General features: G+C 38.2%; 1 protein-coding gene across 1 annotated transcript in view; it reads left to right on the top strand.

Annotated features, from left to right (window-relative positions):
• Positions 1-18712, top strand: part of XRCC5 (X-ray repair cross complementing 5) — a 59058-nt gene extending 40346 nt beyond the window's left edge. Inside the window, exons 17-21 of the mRNA XM_034421974.3 lie at positions 10112-10221; positions 10729-10825; positions 13029-13096; positions 16044-16115; positions 18338-18712. Coding sequence (XP_034277865.2) covers positions 10112-10221; positions 10729-10825; positions 13029-13096; positions 16044-16115; positions 18338-18352 — 362 coding nt within the window. The 3' untranslated portion in view covers positions 18353-18712. The remainder of the gene's footprint in view (positions 1-10111; positions 10222-10728; positions 10826-13028; positions 13097-16043; positions 16116-18337) is intronic.
• The last annotated feature ends 7147 nt before the right edge of the window (positions 18713-25859 follow it).

Genomic DNA, 25859 nt, shown 5'->3' with positions numbered 1-25859 from the left:
GTGTTGGAAAGGACTGTTAACAAATCCTAATTGAACAGGCTTCTGGCATTAGAACAACAGGGCAACTAGAGAGATCAACATGAGGCATTAGAAGTTGTAGTGGCCAAGAACAGCAGTGGATTTTGGTAATTCTCCTAACCCCTGACAGCTAGTTGGAAGGTTGCCACCCTTAGTCTGCCTGCTGAGGAAAGTGATGAAATGGAGCTGGTGCCAGTAGGGAATAAGCTGTCAGCTCATAGTCCTGTGGTCAGTGGAGATCAATACGAGAGCACAAATGATTGCTTCTGGCTTGCCATCGGTCCTATGTAGCGATAGGGCAACACAGGAAACCCTAGCCAGCCATGAAAGACCTATTTCAGAGACTATGGGAAGGAAGTGGGAGAGCAGAAGTTCAGTGACTCCAAGAAGAGGCTTCACAGCCCAGATTTCAAAGGAGTCATTTCAAAGAGACTCTGTTTTAATTGGCTCACTATACTTCTGCTTGGGGATTTACTCCTACAGTGTTCAAGGTTGTTATCAGGCCTAATATAGTTGGAAAATCCAAGAAATGAGAACCATACGGATTTTAGAAACATATCTTGATTTCTAGTTAGGGATAAAAATATAATCTTGTGTGTTGACAAGCAGTAATAATTTTACTTAGTGTGCACTTAAAACTAAGCATAGTATCGCTAAATCAATAAAATAGAATATAAACCAGCTTAAACAAAAATTTGGACACAATATGCAAAGAGCTATCTCTTTGGAAGAACTCTAATGCTGGGAAAGGTGGAAGGAAAGAGAAGAAGAGGAAGGTGAATGGATTCAGTTATGGTGGGAATGAGTGTATGGTTGGAAGAGCTGAAGGACCAGGTTAGCAATACGAAGTTAGGAACAAATCATGCTGGAGGAGATTTACACAATTTGCTAAGAGTTGACAACAACCTGATGGCACATAACCAATAAACCAACTCCCCCCTCCACAAACACATATTATCAACATAAGAGTTTAACCACAACAATAACTGCAACAACAACAAGACCTGGCAATGGCTAAGAGCAGGAAAGTTAAAGAAAGAGACCAAGGGATTAATTCCGGCTGCACAAGCCCAAGCCTTAAGGACAAATGTATACAGAGCCAGAATTGAGAAAACAGCAACAGGCAATAAGTGCTGCCTATGCAAAGAAGCTGAAGAAACAGTGGACCACCTGGTAAACTGCTGCAAGAAGATCACACAGATTGACTACAAGCAGTGGCATGACAAAGTAGCAACAATGGTGCATTGGAATATCATTTGCCTGTAAGAACTGATGGGGCCATAAAATAGAAAAAGTCATAAAAAATGAAGAAGTTAAATTGCTCTGGGACTTCAGAATTCAGACAGATAGGCACCTGCCACATAACACCCCGGACTTAACAGTTGTCGATAAGAAAGACAAAAAAGTCTGGATAGTGGATGTGGCACTGCCTGGAGACAGCAGAATAGAAGAGAAAGAACTGGAGAAGATAACGAAATATAAAAACCTACAAATAGAAATAGAATGACTATGGCAAAGGCAAGCAAGGGTAGTACCAATAGTAATAGGCGCCTTGGGTGCAATCCCAAAACAACTGGAGCATCACTTGAACACCATAGGCATTGACAAATTTGCCATGAGTCAATTGCAGAAGGAGGCTTTACTTGGAAAATCCTGCGACGATATCTGTAACACCATCAAACGTCCAGATTTGCCTATCCCAGGTCCTTGGTAAGAACTCAATAGGTAGACAAAAATGCCAAACCCAGTCTGAACATCTGGCTGATTGTGCGATGATCAATAATAATAAGTATAATAAACATCATAAGTTCTTCATTCCAGCCTAATCCTAGTCTATATCTACTGTATATCAACTATTGCCAAGGAAAATTCTTCCAGTATTACAAAGGTCATTAATTTGAATTGTTGTTCAACAGGTCCTCAGCTTCCTTTACCTATCCACTTTCCTGAAAGATTTAAGAATGGATTGAGGTTTCTGTTGGAGTCATGTTAGCATATTTCACAGCAGATTGAAACTATCAAATTGTTTCCCCTTATTTTTTAATACATAGAGTGAATTCTACCGTTCCAGGTTTCGGTTCCAAAAAGTAGCTACAAAGAATGCAGTCACTTAAGTGGCTAAGTATTCTGCAGAAAGGGAGCAGGTTGTTTTTTCAATGGGGAAATCGGTGGATCAAAACGAACTTGAAAATTCATTGACAATTGGGAATGCCTTCACAATAAAGACTTATATACTTTCCTGATGCCTGGGGTTTTAATTTAACACATCACCGAAGAGGCAGCACTCTAAAAATAGAGAGGAGGGAGGGAAAAACAGCAGGATTTCATTTTTATTGCTGCAGTTTATAAGAAATTATAATTTATGACAGGATCATTAGGTATGGAGAGGATGATCTTATAAAAGAAAGAATCTGACTATGCTATAAAGGAAGCAGCATTGGTACATCCTGGCCCAGTTTCTTTTTGCTGCAGGTCAGTATAGCTGCTGCCATTATTGGATCACACTAAGTATTACAAAATAAGTGTTATGGTCCCCGAATTAGCATCCAATTAATATGGATTAATATGTATGTGCGCTACATTGGTTGCTTCAAATGGTGCTCCAGTGAATTCTAGGGATTCATCAGAGACGGGGTTTTTTTTGTCCTCTGATCTTAGTGACAGACAAGTGCCTTAGAATGACAGGTTATTATTGAATTTACCTATATATTCATACTGCCCGTTCACAGAGGGTGACTAACAATGTCAGCATAAAGTGAAATACTTAATACTCCAAGTCTCCAAATCACAAAAACAGAAAATAAAACTTAATATTTTTATTTTTATTTTAATATTTTATTATTAATTTATTAATTGTTTTTTATTCTAGGCTGTGCACCGCCCTGAGTCCAGCAGGAGAAGGGCGGTATAAAAATTGAATAAAATAAATAAATAAATAAATAAATATAGAAACACCATGTGCTCCACTCTCAGTTATAACACACCCTCCTCTTGTGCAAAATGGAACAGAATAGGTCTTCAGTTCTTCACCATTTTCTTGAACCTCAAGATATAGCATTGCTGGTTTCCCTAGAAGATTGGCAAGGAGAAATTGATTACAGATAGTCTTCAAATTACAACAGTTCATTTAGTGACCATTCAAAGTTACAAGTGCACTAAAAATGCACTTATATCCGTTTTTCACAGTTGTGACCTTTGCAGCATCCCCATGATCATGTGACCAAAATTCAGATGCTTGGCAACTGCTTCACATTTATGACCGTTGCAGTGTCCCAAGATCATGTGATCACCCTTTGTGACCTTCTTTCAAGCACAGTCGACAGGGAAGCCAAATTCACTTATCAACTAGTTTACCAACTACAGTGATTCACATAACAACTGTGGCAAGAAAGGTCATAAAGTGGGGCAAAACTCATTTAATAAATATCTCACTTAATAACAGAAATTTTGGGCTCAATTGTGGTCGTAATTAGAGGACTACCTGTAGTGGTATCTGCTTCTTTTCCTTAGAAATCTGTATGGTTTTATGTTTTCCTGTAATGCTTCAGTATTGTGGTTTAGAATTAAGCATTTATTTTTGTCAGTAGGTTAAAACTTGGCTCATTTTGTTTTGTCCCATGCTTGGTGAGACACCTTTGTTGAGTAGGATTATTTTACTCATTTCAGTCCAATTAACCTTGAGAAACAGATACTTTTTATCTCTGAGGCGGTCTCATCACCACTTGTTATAAACAAAAACACCTCAGTTTTGATTGTCTCATTTTTGACAAGATTTCACAACCTTGAACCTTGATGGTCTCACTCTTGGCAGAAATGCAAGCATTCTAAGATGATATAGGCTTGTCGGCTTTGTCCTTGAGATGAGACCATTGAAAAGTAGGCGTGCTTAATTATAGTTTAGACCTATATAAGTTAGTCAAATTGATGAAGGCCTAACCAGGAGGTCTTACTAGGTTTGAAGTGGTCAAATTTTAATAATGCCACACCTATCATCTGGGAAGCAATCAAATATTCCAGTTCCTGAAATGCTTCTAAAGACACTTCAGGCCTCTGAACTGGAGGATTGATTGGCTGTTGTCTGTGTTATCCAACATATTTTTAAACCCACATTCCCCAGACATTCTGGTTCCTTCCTGACACTAATAACAATGTTTCCAATGTGCTCTCTAGAACATGGCATAGTTTCCTGCAGTACAAAAAAACCCTCTAACTCTATTTTGTAACAGTGGTTTTTACTAAGCAACTAAATTTTGGAAAACATTTTTGCTGCAATACACAGTATTGAAAAATATGGATTGTTTGAATAGAATATAACAGAATAACAGAAATGGAAGGAACCTTGGAGGTCTTCTAGTCTAACCCCCTGTTTAGGCAGGAAACCTTACACCACTTCAGACAAATGGTTATCCAACATCTTCTTAAAAATTTCCAGTGTTGGAGCATTCACAACTTCTGCAGGCAAGTTGTTCCACTTATTAATTGTTCTAACTGTCAGGAAATTTCTCCTTAGTTCTAAATTGCTTCTCTCCTTGATTAGTTTCCACCCATTGCTTCTTGTTCTATCCTCAGGTGCTTTGGAGAATAGTTTGACTCCCTCTTCTTTGCCGCAGCCCCTGAGATATTGGAACACTGTTATCATGTCTCACCTAGTCCTTCTTTTCATTAAACTAGACATGTTTGGTTTGTTACATATGACATAGCTATATTTTTGTTTTGAACTGTGGGAGTTCTATAATTTGGGGGGAAAAGACAGGCAGAAGTCTTAAGCATTATAAATTAATTGTTCTGAGAAGTAACTTTCTGTGAAATTATGTGTATTCATTATGCAGTTAAATTTGTTGTAGCAATTATAAAGATTAAATTTATTCTTTAAAAGGAGGTTAACTGCAGCTATCATATACATGTCAAGAGAGATTATTTCTTTCCCCATCAGTTTTGAAACTTGTTTATTTGACAAAGTAAAAAGTCAACATAAAGGCTATTATTTCCTGGTTTTTGTGGACAAAAATAGCTCTGTTTCCATAGGATGACTCACAAGTGCCCTTAATTGTTTAGGGAAGTGTCTAGATCTGTTTGGAAGCTTTAACTTTCAGGATTCAGTCTGAAGAGTCATGAACACAGCTGGCCAGGCCAATCTCTAAAATTTAATTAAATCCTTTGTGAAGGCCTGTCAGTATTGCTTACTAATTGACTGCTTGGTCATTCTAAGCAGCTGCAAGAGCTGAGATGCAAAGGTTTCATCTAATAATTAGGTGCAATACTTTCTGCAAGCCAAAGATTTGGAAGATGCCTTCCTCACAGACCAATTCCATCAATTGTTATGTTCTAATACAACACTCTTTTACAATTAACAGAAATAACAATGTCTTCTGTGTACATAGAACTTGGCATAGCCCATCCTTTAAAGAAAGAATGTTAATAGTCTATTTTATTCACACACAGAAGCCTATTTTGTTTATGGATTAGCTTCCCTGTTATGCATGCTTGGATACCTAGATTTAATTTGTGAAATAAGAGGTGCTTGGCACTTGTACTGGATGTTTCTCTGCCAACTCTTCTGATGAGAGACCCAAGATGATAGAACTTGTGAACTGCACCCTAAATTTGAGAAAGTAACGATTACTTATCAGATATTTAGCACAATTCAAAAGTGTAGCATTACAAAATTACTCATTACTTCTTGAAAATAGATCTAGGTAGCCCTTTAGGAGATTTAAAACAAGTTTGGGAGCCAGATTTAGGTAAACAGCTGGAGAATGCAATACGGCATGTCTTTAATGAAACCTGGGGAATTGCTATGTGCCTAAGTGGAAGAATTAGATTTTATAATCTCCCTCACATATAACATCTGACCATAAAATACTGGAAGAGTTGTAATCAGAGAGGGATTTTGTTCCCTTAGGGCAGGGGTGTCGAACTCAAGGCTGGGGGCCAGATCCGGACCTTGGGGTGCTTAGATCTGGCTCATGGAGCCACCCTGGAAACAGCGAAGGATCGATCCTCGGGAGCCCGTTTTCGCTGGAAGAGAGCTTAGGCCACCAAAGGCACCCCTAACACGAATGATATCAAGCTGGCCATGCCCACCCCGGCCCCCGGAGGTCAAACACAACCCTGATGCGGCCCTCAATGAAAATGAGTTTGTCACCCCTGCCTTAGAGTAATATATACACATGTACACATCTATATGTTATCACAAGGGCATGCATAATTAAATTTAAAAAACATTTACTGTGTTATTAGCTTCTCTGCAAGTAATGTTCCTTGAAAGTATTTTTCAAAGTACCGTAAGTTACCCTGTAAGACGCAACAAGGAGTTGAGATACTTCATGTCATGTGAGATGAATAAATTGTAATGGAGCTTTCAGTGCTGCTATTTCATACTATTATACCTTAAAGAGTTGCAATTAAAACAGTGACTTTAAAAAGAAGAACAGCAACTTTAAAAAGAAGGCTTAGGTTGTTAAGATTGGCAAGAATGTGTTTCAGATTGGTTACAAAGGTCATACATTCTAAAACATGTTTTAAATGAAAACAATCTTAGTAAATTATTCAGTCTTGTCTAAGACTGTGTGGTGATCCAGATTCAAAAGCCAAAATGTGTTTCGTGGGTATCTCTGTAGCCTCTATTAGAAGCACTTTAAACACATACTTCTGTGCCTATGGGTGTTTCAGGTTTCATTTTGCCCTTTCAATTCAGATTAGCTGCATTGCCCAATTAGTTAAGCCATTCAAAAAGATCTTTCCTCTTTGCTCATGTCGCAGTATAAAAATATAAAAAGAATACCCCTGTTTCCCTGAAAATAAGATATCCCCTGATAATAAGCCCAATCAGGCTTTTGAGCACATGCGCTAAAATAAGCCCCCCCAAAAAATAAGCCCTCCCCAGAAATATTTAAACACATGCACAGCCAGTCCCCACCATTTCCTCTGGTTTCCTCCACGCACCCCAAAATAATAAGACCTCCCCAAAAATAAGGCCAAGCGGTTATTTCAGGGTTCAAAAAAATTTAAGACGGGGTCTTATTTTCGGGGAAACACGGTACATCTCGGTTTGGTTTAGAATTTTGCTTTTGAACAGTTTTTGGTAAAAGATAATTCATTCATGTTGAAGTGAGGTTAGGGGCAGCCTTTCGATTGGTACTCCCCAGGCCTTGATTCTGACTGACTTTCTGTTAATGAAACTTTTTCTGATTTTAGAATAAAAGTTTTCCTATCTTCCTATCCTTTTGCTCATGAATAGATTTCTCAGAGATATTGTGTGTGACTTTTAGGAATAGTATAAACTATAAGGAGTGGCAAATTTAACAGTGAACAGAGGAGAATCTAGGTCAAAATAAGTGTCTGGATGCTAGCATATTGTGTGTCACAATGTTGGCTAGTTTTACAAGCACTCCTTTTCTAACTATTTACTTTTTTGTGCTTATGATCTCTTCTCTGATGATGGCTGTATGTGATTTAACAATGCTTCATAAATTAAGAAAGATGCTGTTTAGACCTTGTCCATCAATGATGATCCAAATTAAATACTGTTTTGTTATTTATATGCCTTGCAAAAACCACACGAAGCTCCTTCAAAGAATGGTAGCATATGTATATCTAGGAAACATTTTTGCAAGTCAGATTATTTGGAATTTTGAAAGCATGAGGTTTGTGTCCTTACCAAACAGAGCTTGTCTATTTATAAAATGGCTGTTGTGGTGGGTGAAAAAAATTAGCCACACATAAAATACTAGAAGGCCGACTTATGTTTTCTTCCAGCTTTCCACACTCGATTGCAGCCAACCAACCTTCTATTTTTATAAGAAATTTTTATAAGGAATTGATGCTAGGACAAGAGCTTTTTTTTTTTTTTGTAGTTTGCTTGTTTCTTATCGATTTTTAATTTTTTAAAAAATCTAACATAAATCAAAATCAGATGAAAGAAAGAACCTATTCATGTTCTCTATGGCACTCTGGAGCACCTTGTTACCAACTAGGCAACTAGGCAGTACTTGCTGATGTCGTTGATCCATCTTGTCTTAGGTCTCTTTTGTGAACACTTTTTATCAAGTGGGATCCATTCTATGACTGCCTTGGTCCACCTGCCATCAGTTCTTCTTGCTATGTGACCAGCTCATTTCCATTTCAGTTCTTTTACACGCTTGACAATATCATATACATTTCTTTGTTCTCTAACCCATGTGCAGGTCTTTCTATCTTGTCTTGTAATGCCGAACATGTATCTTTCCATGGCTCTTTGTGCCACTCGTAGCTTGTGTGTCGATTGTGAGGTTAGTGTCCATGTTTCACTGGCATATGTTAGAGCAGCTAGCACACATTGATGGAAAACGTTTCTCTTCAGGCATAAGGGGGAGGTTGTCCTTGAAAATTTAACATGCTGTGCAATTTCCTTTATTGCATTACCTTCCTTTGAGAATATCTTAGATAAATCTAGGTTCTGAACAAAAGAAATAAGTTATTTTGGCTCTCTAATTTGACCTAACAGTTACAGATTGGCAGATGTGTTTCTTCAAAAGATCACAGAGTTGTTATAGCACACCCTCATCTTTTTTTTTTTTTTTTAACATGGATCTTTTTCCTTAAAAGTACAGCTTGGACATACAGTATTACACTTAAAAATTATACAACTGTAGCATTAAGATGAACTCACCCCATAGCTAACACCCAGACAACAACCAGGTCTTCGGCATTAATTAAAGATCTGCATCATTGGAACTATCTAAATTTTGTGTGCTGTTTATGGGGCAGGTACCACAACAGAGAAGACACCTTTTTGGGGTCCCATTAAGTGACTGTTTAATGGAAGGGACTTGGAGAAGGAATGGTATATCAGACATCATGGGACAAGCAGAAACGATTGGAGAAAGATGGAACTGAGCAAAGACCTTCCTAGCCATGGCGGTCAGCTTTTCCTTAAGTACCGGTTGCATACTAGCTTGGTCTTGGAAAGGTCTACTCCATTCAAAACTAAAGTTAGTAAGATCTGAAAAGACTCCAAACCCACAGCTATTCAGTCTTGCTTTGATTGAGCCCGAGCTTGTTCCTCCACTCTCAGGCTCCTACATTTTCTAGACCAGGGGTCAGCAACCTGCGGCTCTGGAGCCGCATGTGGCTCTTTCATCCCTCTGCTGTGGCCCCTTATCATTCAAAATATGCATCACAACCGGCAATGTGCGACACCTGCCGGCACACGATTTATTGAGCTTTTCAACCCCCGGTAGGCCAACCATGGATAAATCCAAGAAAATAAAAGTTTCAGAAGAAAGACAGAATGTTTAATTCAATTACATATGCTAGTTTTGTGGCCGCTCAACAAATAGTCAGGCATAGGAAGGCTTTTGTGGCTCCCGGTGTTTTCTGTGGAAAACGGGTCCAGATGGCTCTTTGAGAGTTTAAGGTTGCAGATTCCTGTTCTAGACACTTCCGAAGCATCTTGATGGGATCATTTGTCAGCCTGGGGCACAGATATACACTTGATCATAGCGATGATACTTAATTCCATGCTATTGGATGGCCTTGCTCGGTAGCCTCATATAGATGCTAAAGGGGTAGACAGGTAGTAAAGTTATGTAGAACTCCTCAAAGCAGAGGTTTATGGCTACCCTCCCCCACCCGATCTAAAATCACCAACTGGTATTGATCCCCCCCATTAAAAAAAATACTGAAACACTTTTCCCTGAACTTCCAGTTTCCTAAGTTGAGCCATGCCATGATCAATCATATTGAAAACCACTGAGAAATCAAAGAGGGCCAGGATAGAAACAACCATCCTGGTTTCTCCAGAGGTCATCAGCAAGTGTAATCAATGTTATCTCGGTACTATAACCTGATCTGAATTCTGACGGAAAAGGGGGCCAGGTCATCTGCTTCCCCCAGGACCGTCTTATGTTGCCGTTTGACTATATTCTCAGCAGCCTTCCTGCAAAAGGGAAGGATAAAAGCTATAAAGTAGCACTGAATCCAGGGACGGCTTCTTAAAGTTAACGCTTGAGTTATCAGCATTGTAATACATTGCGCAATTTGAATGACATCCACACTGCTTACGTATTCCAAATGATATATCTATCTGAATTTTATGATTCTTGTCTTCCAGTTAGTCAGCAGCTGATAAAACACATTTTCCAGTTTTTGGAAAACAGAGGGGTTGTGTATTATATGAAGAGCATCCATTGCATAAAAGTTTTCAGAGAGGACGCTATTAAGGTAACGTGGATATTAAAGCCATAATCTTTTCTGGAAACCAAGATCAAAGAGATATGCGTTTTTTTTTAAATTGAAAACTGATGAAGTGGCCTTAAGAAGTGCACCAAACGAAATGGTTATAAATTGCTAGAGATAGAAAAGATATGGCTGTGTTCTGTTTTCAATCTGAGGTCCATATTCTGGACAAGCTTTCTTGAAATTTTCAATTACCTGTAATTGTTAGATGATATAGAAGTTTCATCTAAAATAATTTCTTAGTTCGAGCCACCAAAGAAGCACTGCTCCTTTGAAAAAAGATTTGGTAAATCACATTCTTTTTGTGATTCGCTGCATACTTGAAGCTTGAATCCAAGTGGAGGCAGATGGATGTCTGTGTGGTGGTTTGAAATTCTCTTCTACGCCCCCTTCATTCAGAGTATCACGATGAATTAAGGATATGGTGTCTCTTTGGTGTCAAGCTAACTTTTATTTCCCTGTCTTCTTCCTTTGCTGTTGTCACCATGTCAGCTGTCAGAAGTGCAGTGCTTTAATGATTTTTTGGAGGCGTTGAAAAAAAAGGTGGAAGACAAAAATTTACCAGATTTCTGGGAGATTGTGATACAAGGTATGTCAAATATTAGTTTATGTTATGCAGCAGATGAAGACAGGATTTAATTGTAAAGCATATCAGAAATGTAAAGGAAAAATACTTCTATTCAAAATAATTAATTTTTAATTATTGTATTTATTTACCAAATTTAGATACCACCCATCTTATTGTCTAGGTGACAAATGTAGACTTGAGACACACACACACATACACATATACAAACACACACAGGAGTACAAAAGAAATATATGTGTATGTACAGTATGTCTCTTTGTATTCTTGTATGCACATGTGTGTGTGCACACAGGAATACATATACACATACACATATACACATGCACAGACATACATTCCTTGTGTGTCCAATCACTCTTAGTCAATAATGAATTCCTATTCTATTCTAATCCTACTCTACTCTACTCCACTCCACTCCACTCTACTCCATTCTATTTCCTATCCTATTTCCTACTCTATATGTGTGTGTGTACTCCTGTGTGCACAAACAAATGTGCGTATAGAAAGTATTAATTTTTAAATACAAGTGCAGGTCTGCAATGAATTTGATGAAAGGAATGGGCATTCAATAGTCATTCTGCTACCAGTAATTGTAATATTGAACCCTGTACTATTGTAAAAACACATTTCAATCCATATTGTGTTATTCTGCAGGTAGAAGGGGTGTGAGTCATGGAATGCTTCACTAATCCCTTCATCCCCATTATTATCCCTAGCTCCATTTTTTTCGACTACCCCAAAGGGCATTGGAGCATAGGGAACTGGCAGAGAACAGTTCCTCTGCTGTTCAGCCACTAGATCAAAAGCTTCCCACAGACAGAGGCATTATAGTATTTCATCCCTAGAAATTGTTTGATGCATTCAACTCATTCACTATAATGGTAAAATATTTGAACCAAATATTTCATGCAAGCAGCATTCAAACAATATATTCCATTGTGAATATTTTGGGATATAATGAATTGGGGGGCGGGGGGGAATCACCTGTAGCCATAATGTTTGAATAAATTTGTACTTACTTTGTTGTACTTACTTTTTAGCTGAGGTATCACCTCAGTTTCCATTGGATCTGCTTGTACTTCTTTATGCATAACTTATAACAGATTATAATTTACCTGTTACATTTGGCCAGCCACTTTTATTTTAAGTATTATTGCACGTTCTTGTTCCCATGCTTATTGAAATTTGGGTAGGCATCTCCAGATGGAATGAGGGAAATTTTTCATAGATGTAAAAGCAGAAAGCTTTTATAGAGTTATGGCAGATTTATGTGTCATGCTTCAATCAAGTGGGGAATAATCAATCAAAAGAATGTTTTGTGTAAGCTAATTTTAAAACTGGCAAACAATAACTCAAGCATTCATGCCCATATAGCGTTTATTTTTAACAGGCACATACATAAAGACTTGCATCCCCAAAACAGAAAGCCATTTAGTTTATATAAATCCTTCCCAGCTAAAGGATTTTTACCTTAATGACAAATTAGAGTATGAAAGAAATATTTGGCTAAAAACATAGGACAGTCAATCTTGGCTGTATATCAAATATAGGTGCTAAATTATAAAATAGAAAATATCAGCTTCCCGAGCAAGCTAGCAGATGTTTCCCCATAATAATTATAGAGGCAATCAAAATTCATAAACATCTGGTTACTTATATAGGGAGGGAGTTGTCATCAATTAGAAGTTGGATATAACCATTCTCATCTCTTGAATACGGGTTGTGACATATGTAACCTAATTCAGTTTTGGCTCTCCTCTGAAGAAGTTAGCAGCTGGGCTAGAGAAATGTTAGTAGTAGAGGTGAGACTGGCTGATGTTGGGGAAAAATTCTGCAGTAAGACAGATCAAAATCGATTAATCTCTTAAGGAAGATTTAAACATATCTGATAAGATGAGAAGGACTAAAAATGTCTGTCTCCTCCATCACCAATTTGCTTCAGCTAGTTTTATTCTTTTTAATCCAGATAATCTGGATTATAGAATAGTTCTGTGGAAGACCAGAATGCCTTGCTTTTAAAAATATTGTTAATGGGTTATATTTATTTAATAGTTGAATTAGGTATATGGTACTTATCCAATATATGAGTGATCCTGTCATGTGGATCTCAAAAAATATTTTGATTTCTGACTATGATACTTTGATCTGATGTGCTTTAGCTAATGTGAAAAAGGTTAAATGTAAATTACTTGCTTACTTTTAGAAGGAATTTCCTTGATCACCAATGAAGAAGCTGAAGGAAGCTCTCTAACAGCTGAAGATGCCAAAAAGGTATCAGGGTGTAGCATTTTTATACTCAAAATACATGGTTTGCATTAGGCTTTTGGTAAATATGGAATATTGTCACTACTTAGTCCCATGATACAAATGATACCATCTTTAATTTTAGTAAATTAATTTCTGGGGGAAAAGTTCTAGTTTTATATGTCCCTTACGTAAACATAGATGTATGCTCCTACAGGATGTGATAGAAGATCCCAATATTTTGCTATTCTGAGTCACCTTTTCATTGTTAGCACTTTTAACTAGTACATTATTTTCATCATCCTGCCCTTCTTTATAGGATATTCTATTATGGAAATAAGCATGGACACAATTTGGCCACAAAGCACTGTCGATAAGAGAAGTGGGCCAAGCATTTTCTGTCACTTATCTTGTGAAAACTGAAGGATTTCAACACGATTATTATACGTAATTTCGTTTTGAATCAATGTAAAGCAGATCGTGTCAGGAAGCAGAAAAAACAGTCTGCTGATGCTTAGTGGGTTTTGATTCAAAATAAAAAAGTTTAACATAGTTGCTAAGCAATTTCTCATCATCATCACATAACACATTTCAGTTACGGGTTGTTTACATTTCATTTAGTGTTATGGTGCCACTTTGGAGGCCTCGGAGTAAATATGGGGTTTTCAAAAATAACATTTTACCTTAATTAACTATAAAATGGGATTTGCTCCAGTGCAAAAAGGTGTTTAAATTTGACAGTTCGCTGTTACTTCAACATTACCTGTACAATAATTGCATTACATCCACAAAGTCAGAGAAAGAGGAGCATCTAGGCATGCTGTGTTACAACTGTGCAATCTTTCTTCCTCTATAAACCTTTCTGTGGGTTTTGTTTTGTTGTAAAAGGCTGCGGAATCAGCCTTAAAAATAAACATTTTTTTGAGTATAGAGTTTGCCTGTAGGTTACCAAATATTGGATATTGATACAAATAAAGCAGCTATCAGATTAGATCCAACATCGTAAGGACGTAGCCTTTTTTTTGAAATGTGAGGTACCCTTTTGTTGGTTCCACTTCTATTGCGCATTTGCTTCAGGGGTTCCCTTGCCAAAATTCTCTCTTTGCAAGCTAGACCGGAACTAATATAAAAAAAGAAGATTCAAGACACTGTTAAACAAATGTTTTTAGAAGTAAGGTTAAGGTCAAAACCTCAATTCCAAGGGTGTATCCTGCTTTCAAATGAGATTCCTCTCTCTATATCATTTAGGGCAGTAAAATTCTTATTCATTTCCTTCTGCTTTTTTTCCCCCTTTGGATTGAGGGCTAAAATTTGCTTCTTCTGTGAAGGCAAAGTAGTTTGTATCTGTTCTCATTTTTGATAACGGTCATTCCAATTGATATGAAAAAAAAATCTCATACCAGCAATTCTACAGATAAATGATTGAGGGCTACAAGTGGAAATCTCTGACATCAGTGGTTTCTATTGCACTCTGTGAAAAGGCGCCGTAGGATGCAATCCATCACATATACTGTAGATGGTAATCAAAAACACCAAAAGTAATACTGCTAAATTAATGTTCTGTTTGTATTATAGCTGGGAAATTGAGTCAAAACAAAGCTTGTGCTAAAAAGGGGGGGGAAAAACAGAAGTCAAATACTGTCAGGTTCCAAGTAACACCTCCAATGAAAGAAGACTCCGAGGCTTGAAGTTCCTCAAAGTTCCATTTTATCAGAGATGTCATATTGGCACATCTGGGAAAACCCGAATCTGAAAGCTTCCAGGTTTTCCCCACCCAAAGGAAAGTCCAAGTCCCTGCCCAGCACCCACATGTCCATCACTGGTCCAATCACAGCACCATCCAACTGGAGATGCCTCCCAGTTCCAGTCCTCCAGGTGCAGGGCAAGATGTCCTTGACTTTCTGAGAAAGGAATGTTATTATGACTATATATCACCCATGCTCCATACAATGCCCCCTCCCAGTTTCCCACAGTAGGAAATGTGACAGGCCTGAAGGCCCGACGCAAAAGATGGCTTCCAGGCCTGACAAACTGTTGATCTTTTTTCATGATGTAGAATTAAGTGGTTGATGTGCAATTTACTCGTATCATACGACAACTTTAAGAATAAAATTATAATTGGTTCCCATTACTCTAATACAAGCATTTGCTAGGATATTTGTTGTTTCTAGTGTTCACAGTATGTTTGTTTGTTTGTTTGTTTGTTTGTTTGTTTGTTTGTTTGTTTATGTCTTCTACTCTTTACATTCTGTAATTCTACATTTGATGGATGAATATTATTTGGGGTATTAAAGCAGGAATGTAGTGCGTGAATGTGATAGTGTGGAAGGAGACCGCTCTTAGGCCTTTGCTTCCTTGAGTCACATATTTCATACAGAGGCAATGATCTCTATTGGATATCTTCTATTCCTTGAGACATGCTAAAGCATTTCTTTCATTCTTTAATTTCGTCTTACATTTTTGTCCTTCTGCCTAGTCTAGTCTGTTTTGTCTAATTTTCTCCTTCTGTCTAGTTCCCAAATAGATGGGTTTTTCAGTAACAATGAGGAAGCTGAGAGTAACGTAGAGTGCAGTGTGTATGCTTGCTTACTCAGTGAAAGGTGCTCTATAGAAAAATGCATGTAAGAGCGTCATCTTTATTATCAAGAGCCTAGCTTACTTCCTAATTGAAGTATATTATCCAAAAGGATGTCATCTGTTTTTCCAAACCTTTTAACATTCCTGATTCAGATATTTTTTTTCTTTTTCTGTAGGTTGCTGTTGCTGCTATTAATAAGAGAGGGAGGGAAAATTAATCTTTAATAACTGACATCACAGGGTGGGGTTGTTGGGAAAATAGGAAGAGGAAGGAGTTAGATACATTCACTGACAGTATTAGATACGTTCACTGCCTTGGTTGTTTAATAATAAATAGGTGGGATGTAGATAAATAAAAATATGTTGCTGATTACATGCAAATGAATTTTGTTTGTAGTTTTTGGCTCCCAAAGAAAAGCCCATGGAAGTTTCACCTGTGGCAGAAGAGGGTGGTGATGTGGATGACCTGGTAAGTATTTTAATGTTGATAATGTACATGTGCTGGATAGTGAGACACGGAGTCAGAAACATTGCTCACCCTTCGATACCCTATAGCAGGGGTGTCAAACTCCATTGAGGGCTGCATCAGGGTTCTGTTTGACCTTGGGGGGGCTGGCATGGGCATGGCCAGAGTGAGCGTGGCTAGCTCGACATCACTCGTGTTGGGGGTGCCTGTGGTGTCCCGAGCTCTCTGCCAGCAAAAATGGGCTCCCGAGCCCTGTTTTTGGCTGCAACGGCCTCCTGCAACCCTTGGCCAGTGAAAATGGAGCTCAAGAGGGCTGCCTGTGGCTCTCGCAAGCCCTGTTTTCAGCTGCGATGGCCTATTGCAACCCTCTGCCAGCAGCCCTCCCAAGCTCCATTTTTGCTGGCAGAAGCACCATGGGCCGGTCCTTCGCTGTTTCCAGTGCAGTCCCCCGGGCCAGATCTAAGCATCTCATGGACCAGATCTGACCTGCGGACCTTGAGTTTGATACCCCTGCCCTATAACATTGGCTGGTCTCTTGTCTCCTGATTGGCCTCTCCTCTTAAACCAAAGCTTACCTGAATTTGGGGCCCTCAGATTTTAATCAGATTTCCTTTATAAAAAAGGAAATTCAAATTGTGGAGAAGGCTCTAAAAGGACACATAATTCGGTTGTGTTAGAAGGTGAGACACTAATTCTGCTTTGCCTGGACCTGACTGTGCATCCCGCCCTGAAGTGTTTTTGCTCATCCTCAGCAAGTAACAAATTACAAGGCTGACATGTTTAAGCAAATAGCTTTCCAAAAGAGCCCTGATTAGTTCCATTGATGGAGAGATCCTGTAGCAGTTGGAGCGAAAGATACATTCCTTCCAGCTGGATAGGTTTAGCATTGCACCCATCAGAATACCTATGTGGCAAATGGGTAGAAAATATATTGGAGTTCCTAACTAGAACAGCTTCTCCTTTCTCTCACTTTCTCCTCTGGCTCAGTGGTTTTAGGAGAAGTCAGATGCTTCACTTCAGTTGACTTATAAGGTTGCAGTTGGATTCATTTCCTAATAAACAGATCTGGGAATATAGATGGCTAAACATAAGTGCTGTATGTAGTTGCGTGGTGAAGCTGTAGGCTAGAATTCTGACTCTGTCTTCTAGCAAAAAGATGGCTTCTTAGTGGATTTTGTTTTTTAAGGATATACATTGTAAAAGAGAAGCCGAGTCTAGATATTTGTGGCTCACTATCAAATTGTAAGTGATAGAAGGAATATACCTATTCTTGTAGTATTGCACATTTAGCCAACTGTTTATGATGTTACTTTCGCCACGTTCTTTTGCAATTATATTTGTATTTTGGTCTGTGACCGCAAATAAAAGTTATATATTTGGTACTGCACATTTTAAAAAACCATAACCCAATCTGTCTCATAACATCTTCCTCAAAGATGCAAAGATTAGCCATTACCTATGTCAGTGTTTCTCAGCCTCAGCAACTGAAACACTGATTTATATCATTTGAAAACTTTATTGCCATTAGGATGCCACTCTTTATGAAGTTTCACCCTCAGTGGAACAGAGCACTTCAATGCAGAAGCACTTCAGGAGTATAAGAACGGCCCGCTCCAGCTGTAGTATAACATTTGAAGAATAAAAATAACATGGAGTAATTTTCCTCCCATCAAGCAGTTATTCACAGTTTGCTTCTGCCTCTGTGTGTCATTTCATAACTGTGTTTATTTAGAGTGTAGTCGATTTATTTCCTTTTTTCTTTTGTTGGAAGCTTAGGAAGCAAGGTAGGCCTGCACGGTAATCATTCCCAATTTCTAACACATGTGTTGTTGATTACTAGGCTAAGGAATATATTTTATAGAAAATACAATTTAATTCACAGACTTAGTTCCGTTTGAGTGTATAGGTGTATATATACATCGATAGAATGATCGAAGAACAGTAGAAGAATATAATCAGTGTATTTTGTGAACATAATGCTTACTCTATGTAAGCAATAGAGTTCAGGCTTCTGTTAAATCCTGAATCATTACACACAAAATCTATCCTCCACACTTAAAATAATGAGTCCAAATTTTAGTGAATTGTCCTCCTTAATGGAAGAAAGCCAGAATATTAAAAAAAAAAAAAAACTGAAAAAGAATATTTATTTTTCAAAAGTTATTTTTATTTTTTTTACACAATTGATAGTCTCTTTTCAAATACTGTTTTTTGTTCTTTTGCAGCTGGACATGATTTAAATAGTCAAGCAGCATTTGATGGCCAGTTACATATGAAGTGCTCAGCTCCAGAAAAGGCACCCGTTCCAAAGAAATTGCTTGCAAGGTTTAAATCTTGGTCAGCAGAAGCCATTATAAAAAACTGCCAGCGCGAGCCACAATATTTTACTGACTCAATTTTCCTTCACTGCTTGGAGAGAACATGGTATCAGTGTGGAATCTCAGCGGACTATATCTAGAAATATATATGCATTTTTAGTGTGTTGCTGAAATGTTACAGGTTTGGAGCTATTGTAAATGTTAAGAACATTGTTTAAAAGTTTTATAGTCTATTCTGAAGGTTTATAAACTGTAACCAATTAAAAAATCTCCTTTGCATAATACCATTTGAACATACTCATGATTTGGGTGGGCCATCTTAATACCATCGATGCTGAATCATCCACAGTCCAGCTTTTATGTTCAGGTTCATTGCCTATTCACAAGGTGCCATGGGCAATTGGACATCCTTTCAAGGAAGAGTTGGGATGGGAGAGGGGACATAACAAACTGTAACGATATCATACATGTAGGTCCTCGACTTAAAACCACAATTGGGATCAGAATTTCTGTTGCTAAGCAAGGCGGCTAAGTGAGTCATGTCCAATATTACAATCTTTTTTATTTATTTGCTAAATTTATTTTCCACCTTCGTATAAGAAAAATGACTCTTTTTGCCATAAATCACTTAACAATCACTTGTTAAGTGAATCAGTACAGTTGTTAAATGAATCAGGTGGTCATTAAGTGACTCCATCTTCCCCCCCATTGACTTTGCTTATCGGAAGCCAGCTGGGAGGGTTGGGTTGCACATGGCAATCCTCAGTGACTCTAGGATGCTGCAACCATCATAATAGATACAAGCCAGTTGCCAAATGCCTGGATTTTGATTATGTAACTATGGGGATGTGGCAATGGTTGTAACATTTTTCAGTGCTGTTGTGACTTGGATCATTAAATGAATGGTTGTACTGTAAATCAAGGACTACCCATTGATTTTATGTACCGGATGTCATAACTCAAATACCTTTATGTGGTGATGTCATGACATGTGTTGTCGTTTTGACATTGTGGGTAGTTATAAGGACCCATGCAAGGTCCACCTGTAGCTTAAATTACTGTTGTAACATAAACAAAAAATATTTGATATGGTGGTCCAAGTCACGATGACTTCACAGTTAGTAAAGAGAGGTCCATTCCTATCAACGAAGATTGTTGTCCTCAGTTAACAATGGTCATTGGGACTGGAATTTCCATCATTAAGCAACACAGTCATAAAGCACAACATGTGACCGCATCATGTAGCGATGGCAATCCTGGCACTCATGGTTATCATAGTTAAATGAGGATTAGGGTTATTTAGCAAATTCCAGGTGTTTTGCAAGCAGGCTGGCAGGGAGGTAAGGTATGGAGTGGAGAAGGCTGCTGCCAGGTGAGGGAAGGAGGCATGAGTGGCATAGGTTACATATTTAATAATGTAATAAATGGTATATAGCAAGTTGCCTTGCTTGTGACCTATCAGATGAAAGTTCTCGTTTCTATTACACATGACACCTGGAGGCTCCCATGAGTGATAATAATGATGTACGTTTTGGAGATATGTATCAATATTTCACTAGTGTCACAACTTTGAGAAGGTGGGGACTGCTTTTCAGACTACATACTGAATTCTATTCTGTTCCGTTGCCTGAACAGGACTTCTGTTTTTGTTCCAATGAAAATACATGTTTTCTGGTGAAATATAATTATTTGCCTGTATATTAAAAAAAAGCTAGCCTTTGATAGCATAGCAATTTGTTTTGGTTTTTTAAAATTATTTTTATAGGATTAGTATTCTTTACTTGTGCCTTATTGGAAGAACACTATTGGATCAGGTGGTTAACAGGAAATATTTTTCTCCTGTGGAAAGCTATAGAATAGGAATAGGAATAGGAATAGGAATAGGAATAGGAATAGGAATAGGAATAGGAATAGAATAGAATAGAATAGAATAGAATAGAATAGAATAGAATAGAATAGAATAGAATAGAATAGAATAGAATAGAATAGAATAGAATTCTTTATTGGCCAAGTGTGATTGGACACACAAGGAATTTGTCTTTGGTGTGTATGCTCTCAATGTACATAAGGAGAATAAAATAAGTTCATCAAGAATAAAAAGATACAACACTTAGTGATAGTCAAGGTTACTAATAAGCTATCAAATCGTACTAGGAAACAAAAACAATATAAGTTGAAAGATACAAGCAACATGGTTATAGTAATAAGTGGGAAGAGATAGATACTAGTAAGGAAGAAAAGAATAATAGTAATACAGTCTTAGTGAATTATTTGTCAGTGTTGTATATACATTCTTTTCCCACACCCTTTCTATATTTCTATCTTTCCAGCTTTCACATTTCCTCCTTCTTATGGAGTTGTAGTCCTGAAAGAAATTTTTGTCTCTTGAAAACAAACAAGACAGATCCTTCAACTCTAGAGACATTCATTCATTCATTCATTCATTCATTCATTCATTCATTCATTCATTCAATTTCATTTCTATGCCACTTGTCTCTCCTACAAAGTTACTTTGGGCAGTTTAGAAATTATTTCATAGAATTAGGAAAGGTTTTACAGAACAGTAAATGACAGAGAAATATCTTATGCCTAATATAAAGACCCAGGAAGAAAAACTATATGCCGAGACTGCCAAACTGGACACTGAAAAGTACAGTTCCAGAAATATTGAACTTCATGACGAACCTCTAGAAATATAAATATACCGATACTGTCAGAAATCCATGTGAGGAATATATCAAGAAGCAAGATGAAGTGTTGTGTTGTGTTTATAGGCAGCCAGAGAAATACCCTCTGAGATATAGAGAATGGGAGAACCAGGATAAATGTCCAAGACAGTGCAAATCACAGTGTTCTGGTCAAGGGAGAAAGTTTTTTTTTTTAAAGATCCACCAATGAATGGTCATAGTAGTTAAGGGGTTATTGTTGGCCATGCTTCCTAGAGCTTCTTGGAGTTGCTGTTCAATATTTGGAATAGGTTCCCTATTCTGCTCTTAGAGCTTAGTGTGTTTTGTGTACCCAGCAATTTTGTTGAATTGAGTTGAACAATGCTTTGGTGCTTCTTTCAGGATAAGAAAAGGATACGGAATAGCCTATCAGATTGGAACCAAGCAAAAATAATAGCTTTTTCTCCCTGACCTTGGTGAATTGACAACAATTAAATACTAACATTCTGTCTTTTATGTGCTTCTTGTAGCTACGTTCTGACACCAAACAAATCAATGTGTCCTACATGGCACCTTTAAATGTACAGACTTTTTGATGAGTGCCACCTATTTATAGGAGTGCTTTTCCTATCTCATTTTTTCTTGCTCATCCTTCTCAACACACTGTTGCCTTAACTATTTATTTCAAATATTTCTATACAGGGGTAATTCTGCATTCAGGATGTGATGCTATGGAGAAAGATAGAGAATCGGTGCCATCACTTGGAGCCTGTTGTTTTCCCATATATTTCTCCGTTGGCACTTGAACAAACGCACATGCTTAAAGCCTTGAAAATAATTTCTTATTATAGCTAGAGGTAGAACCACTGACACATCTGCTGCTGTGTTTAGAATGAAGAAAAGTTAGGCGTTTTACACACTGGGCTTCACTCCATTCAGCAGCACCCTGAAAGCCCTGGAATTGTATTATCGGCTGGGCAATGGGGCTACTAACACCCGGAGGAAAAAATGCGTAATAGATATTTACCAATAGAACTTGGAAATTGTCACGTTTAACTCACATTCAGCAAGCTTAGGCCATGGCATATGGTTATGAGGAAATCGCCTCTCACATTCCGAACAAGTGGCAGAAACGCTTTTAAATTGGATTCTCTGTTTTTATGAGGTTTCTCAAAGGAAGACATTTGTTATTTGGGTTAACGGCAGTGTCAGTAATGGTGTTTGAACAACTTGCCCATTTTAATGCCTAATATCTTAAGCTATAAAGCAGACAGTGGGAGCAAACAATCTCCAGCCTTGAGCTCTTTGTTATGGATGAGCAAATTTTTTTGCCCGGGACCATGTCTTTTCCAGGTGAAAGGAAGGACTGGAAATTTGTTCGTACCCATTCTCTTGTGTTTATTGTTTGCTATTGCCTGTTTATTTATTGGTTTTATTTATTGGCGAGCCTTCTGAGCAAGCCTGTAACTCTTTTGGAACCGCATGAATGCTCAGACTAAAAACAATCTTCTCTGCAGCAATAGAAGTAGACTCTGATTCTGTAGGGAGGGAAACAGCAATGGCTGGCATTGCCATTCAGAATCATTTTGGATTCTCTTTCCGGGACTCGGCCCCAGCTGAAATTAAAATGTGAGACCCTGAGAAGAGAACCAGTTAATTATATTTTCTTGTTTAGCAAATATAGTAAGACTTCCACAAAAGCATTTATTTCCCTCTTGAGACATTTTGGTTTATATCGGAGTTTCTTGCAAAAATCAAATCCAGAAGCACACACAGATAACTGAATCATTAACTTCTTTATATTCATAACACGTAAAATATATTTACAATACCAACAGTTGATTCTTTAGCTCAGATCAGCAGACAAGTTCACACAATCAGTACAGCAGAGAGATTTTATACACACACTCACTCTGAATAGTTTCAGTTTCAATTCTCTGCACAGAATCAGAAGCTGCAGTCTAAGACATGCCCTGGCTCTAGTCTGTCTCAGCTCCCAATTGGTTGACCTTGTTACCATGTCTTTCCAGTCATGGATATTCTGACAGTCTATTCATTATTGGGGTCATCCTTTTGCACATGCATGGAGGTGTGCTGCTAAATATTTTTAAATGATTGTCCTCATGTTGTCTTCATCACATTCCCAGTCATCAATGGAGGCAACGTAAAGTCAGGTCTAGTTGTTCCAGTTTTTCCTCTTCTCCCAATATAATCTTTGCATGGATATGGACTAGAAGCCTTCAATGGTGATGAGGTTGATAACCCAGTTGGATCTGCCCAACTCCTACTGCCTACTTTAGCCTGATGCAGATATGCCCCTCTGTCATTGGGATCTGCCTTCCATGGCAATTTTGAGCTGCCACCCCCTGCTTCCCCAGGCTATTTTTGGATGTGGTTTTAGTGCTTTTTCCGAACAGCACTAAACCTGTGGAGCACTCTTTCAGCAAAGCACCAGAGCTGTGTTCAGAAATAACTTGGCTGAAAGGCCATAGGTACTGAGCACTTCTGCACCTATAATCTGTCACATCTGCTATTTGAAACATGCCCAAATCCTGCATTCCAGATAATTGCACAGTTCAATCCCATTGTCATGTTTAAGGAAAGTGATGGGTGGTTGGTTTTCACTCTTGCAAGCGATACTTGGTGGGAAGGAAAAACAAAACCAAGGGAATCCACCCATTTCATAGTAATTTTGTCAAGTTTCCAACTAATGAACCCAAACAAGTCAGCAATCTGAGACTTTCCGTTTCCTCAAAGAATGGCTTTATAGAGTACATTATTTTGGTACGGATGATCTTAAAAGCAGCTCTAGTTATTTCCCACGGTTTCAGTATAATTAAATATTAGAGATCCCCCCTCCCTTCGTGTCACAGGTCACATTGTCCAATAAGATGTTCTGGTGTCTCCTTGGCGACCAGTCTTAGTCTCTGGCCGGCACCTGTTGGAATTGACCTTGATTCCCATGAGATAGTAGGTTGTTTTAGCTAGTTTGCATTCCACTCTTCTCCCCCCTTCCCAAACTGTGTGTCAACTTGAGAAACAGAAGATGGCTGCCGTGGGATCGATCTGTTTCAGAGTTGACAAATTCTCTTAATTTGGGGGGGGCTGATGAAGATGGCTGGAAGCCTGGAGTTATTTTGGTGTCAATAGTTTATCTTCATCCTATTCACTGTAGGGTGAAACACTGAATAGTTCTCTATTCAGTCCAGAACTCACATGCCTTGAAGCTGGCTTTTTTTAAACATAAGGTATTAGGACCAGGGGTGAAATCCAGTGGGTTCTGACAGGTTCTGGATAACTGGTAGCGGAAATTTTGAGTAGTTCGGAGAACTGGCAAATACCACCTCTGGCTGGCCCCCGAGTGGGGTGGGAATGGAGATTTTGCAATGTCCTTCCCCCAGGAGAGGAGGGAATGGAGATTTTGCAGTATCCTTCCCCTGGAGTAGGGTGGGAATGGAGATTTTGCAATATCCTTCCCCTGCCATGCCCACCAAGCCACGCCCACAGAACCGGTAGGGAAAAAATTTGGATTTCACCCCTGATTAGGACTGACCACTTCTGGAAGAATTCAGACTGGAAAAACCTACTACCTAGCTTGTTGGATTTGTAAGAAAATAAAAAGGAAATGTCCTCTCTCAAAAACTGATTTCAGCCTAGAGAAATTGTAATCCAGAGTTGATCTTTGTGCTGCAAAGCTTCTTGATCTGTCGGGGGAGTAAATCCAATGAAGCCAAATGCATTATATCAACAGCATTTTTTTTCTATTTTGAAAGACCTTACTGGTTACTTTAAAACCCTGAGCAATTGGGAGTCAAATTATCTTAAGGATTACCTGTTTTGAACTTAATCTATGTGAAAATTTAACAAGACTTCGTTTTCGAAAAGGCCTTGTGCTGGGTGGAAAGAGACAGAAACTGTCTTGCTTTGCTCCCAAGCTGTGGAATTGTGCTCAGCATACTTTTTCTGCTTTCACAAAAGTAATCAATTTCTTTCTCTTTAGTCAAGCTTTTTTAGACTGAGTGATTTTAGTAGTGCTTTTATGAGATTTTAATTGTTCTTTTTTTTTATTGTTAGCTGCTTTTCTGTCTTCTGTAGGCAGAAGGAGAGGATATAAACGGCAAGGATGGAATCATGCTAAATATGGATATAGCTCAGAGAGATGAGAATTACAAAGAGCAGCTGACCCTTTCTTGAAGAAATTTCAGCTAGAAGAATTACTTGTCTGACTAATCCCATGAACCAATGATTATTTCAGCTGCTTGCGAACTTAATGTAAAAGAAAAACAGGAGTGTCTCCAAGATCAAGCTAAGACTGCCCAGATAACAAAAGCTAATTATTTGGTCATTTGCCCTCAGTTCTTAGAATTACTTGGAGGAATTAAAAGACACTGGCAGGAGAAGAAAAGCATCAGGGGTATGCTTGATGTTCTAGAGCAGGCCACACAAGGGATGATCCACCATACTAAATAGAAATCAGCAGTCCTATATTGAAATTTGCAAAATGCTTCTTGTTTTGCAGCAGATTTCAGTATCACCTTGTGCAAGGCTGATCGGTTGCATTCAACTCACAAGTTCCAAAATTCTGCAGTCCTGTTTAACGCTGATCCTCCCTGTAACAGTAACATGATTATCACAGCCTTTCCCTTCTGTACACGAAACGTAGAGGTTGCTGTGCATAACCTTTTATCAATCATGTAATCCTCATGATTGCAACAAGGCGAAAATTAGTGAAAGCAGCAAGATTGTTGAAACTTGCTTTGATA

The sequence above is a fragment of the Pantherophis guttatus genome, chromosome 1, assembly GCF_059756535.1.
Source record: "Pantherophis guttatus breed Tessera chromosome 1, ASM5975653v1, whole genome shotgun sequence".
Lineage (NCBI taxonomy): Eukaryota > Metazoa > Chordata > Lepidosauria > Squamata > Colubridae > Pantherophis > Pantherophis guttatus.
Note: the sequence above shows the minus strand (reverse complement) of the source record. Positions and strands in the feature narration are given on the sequence as shown.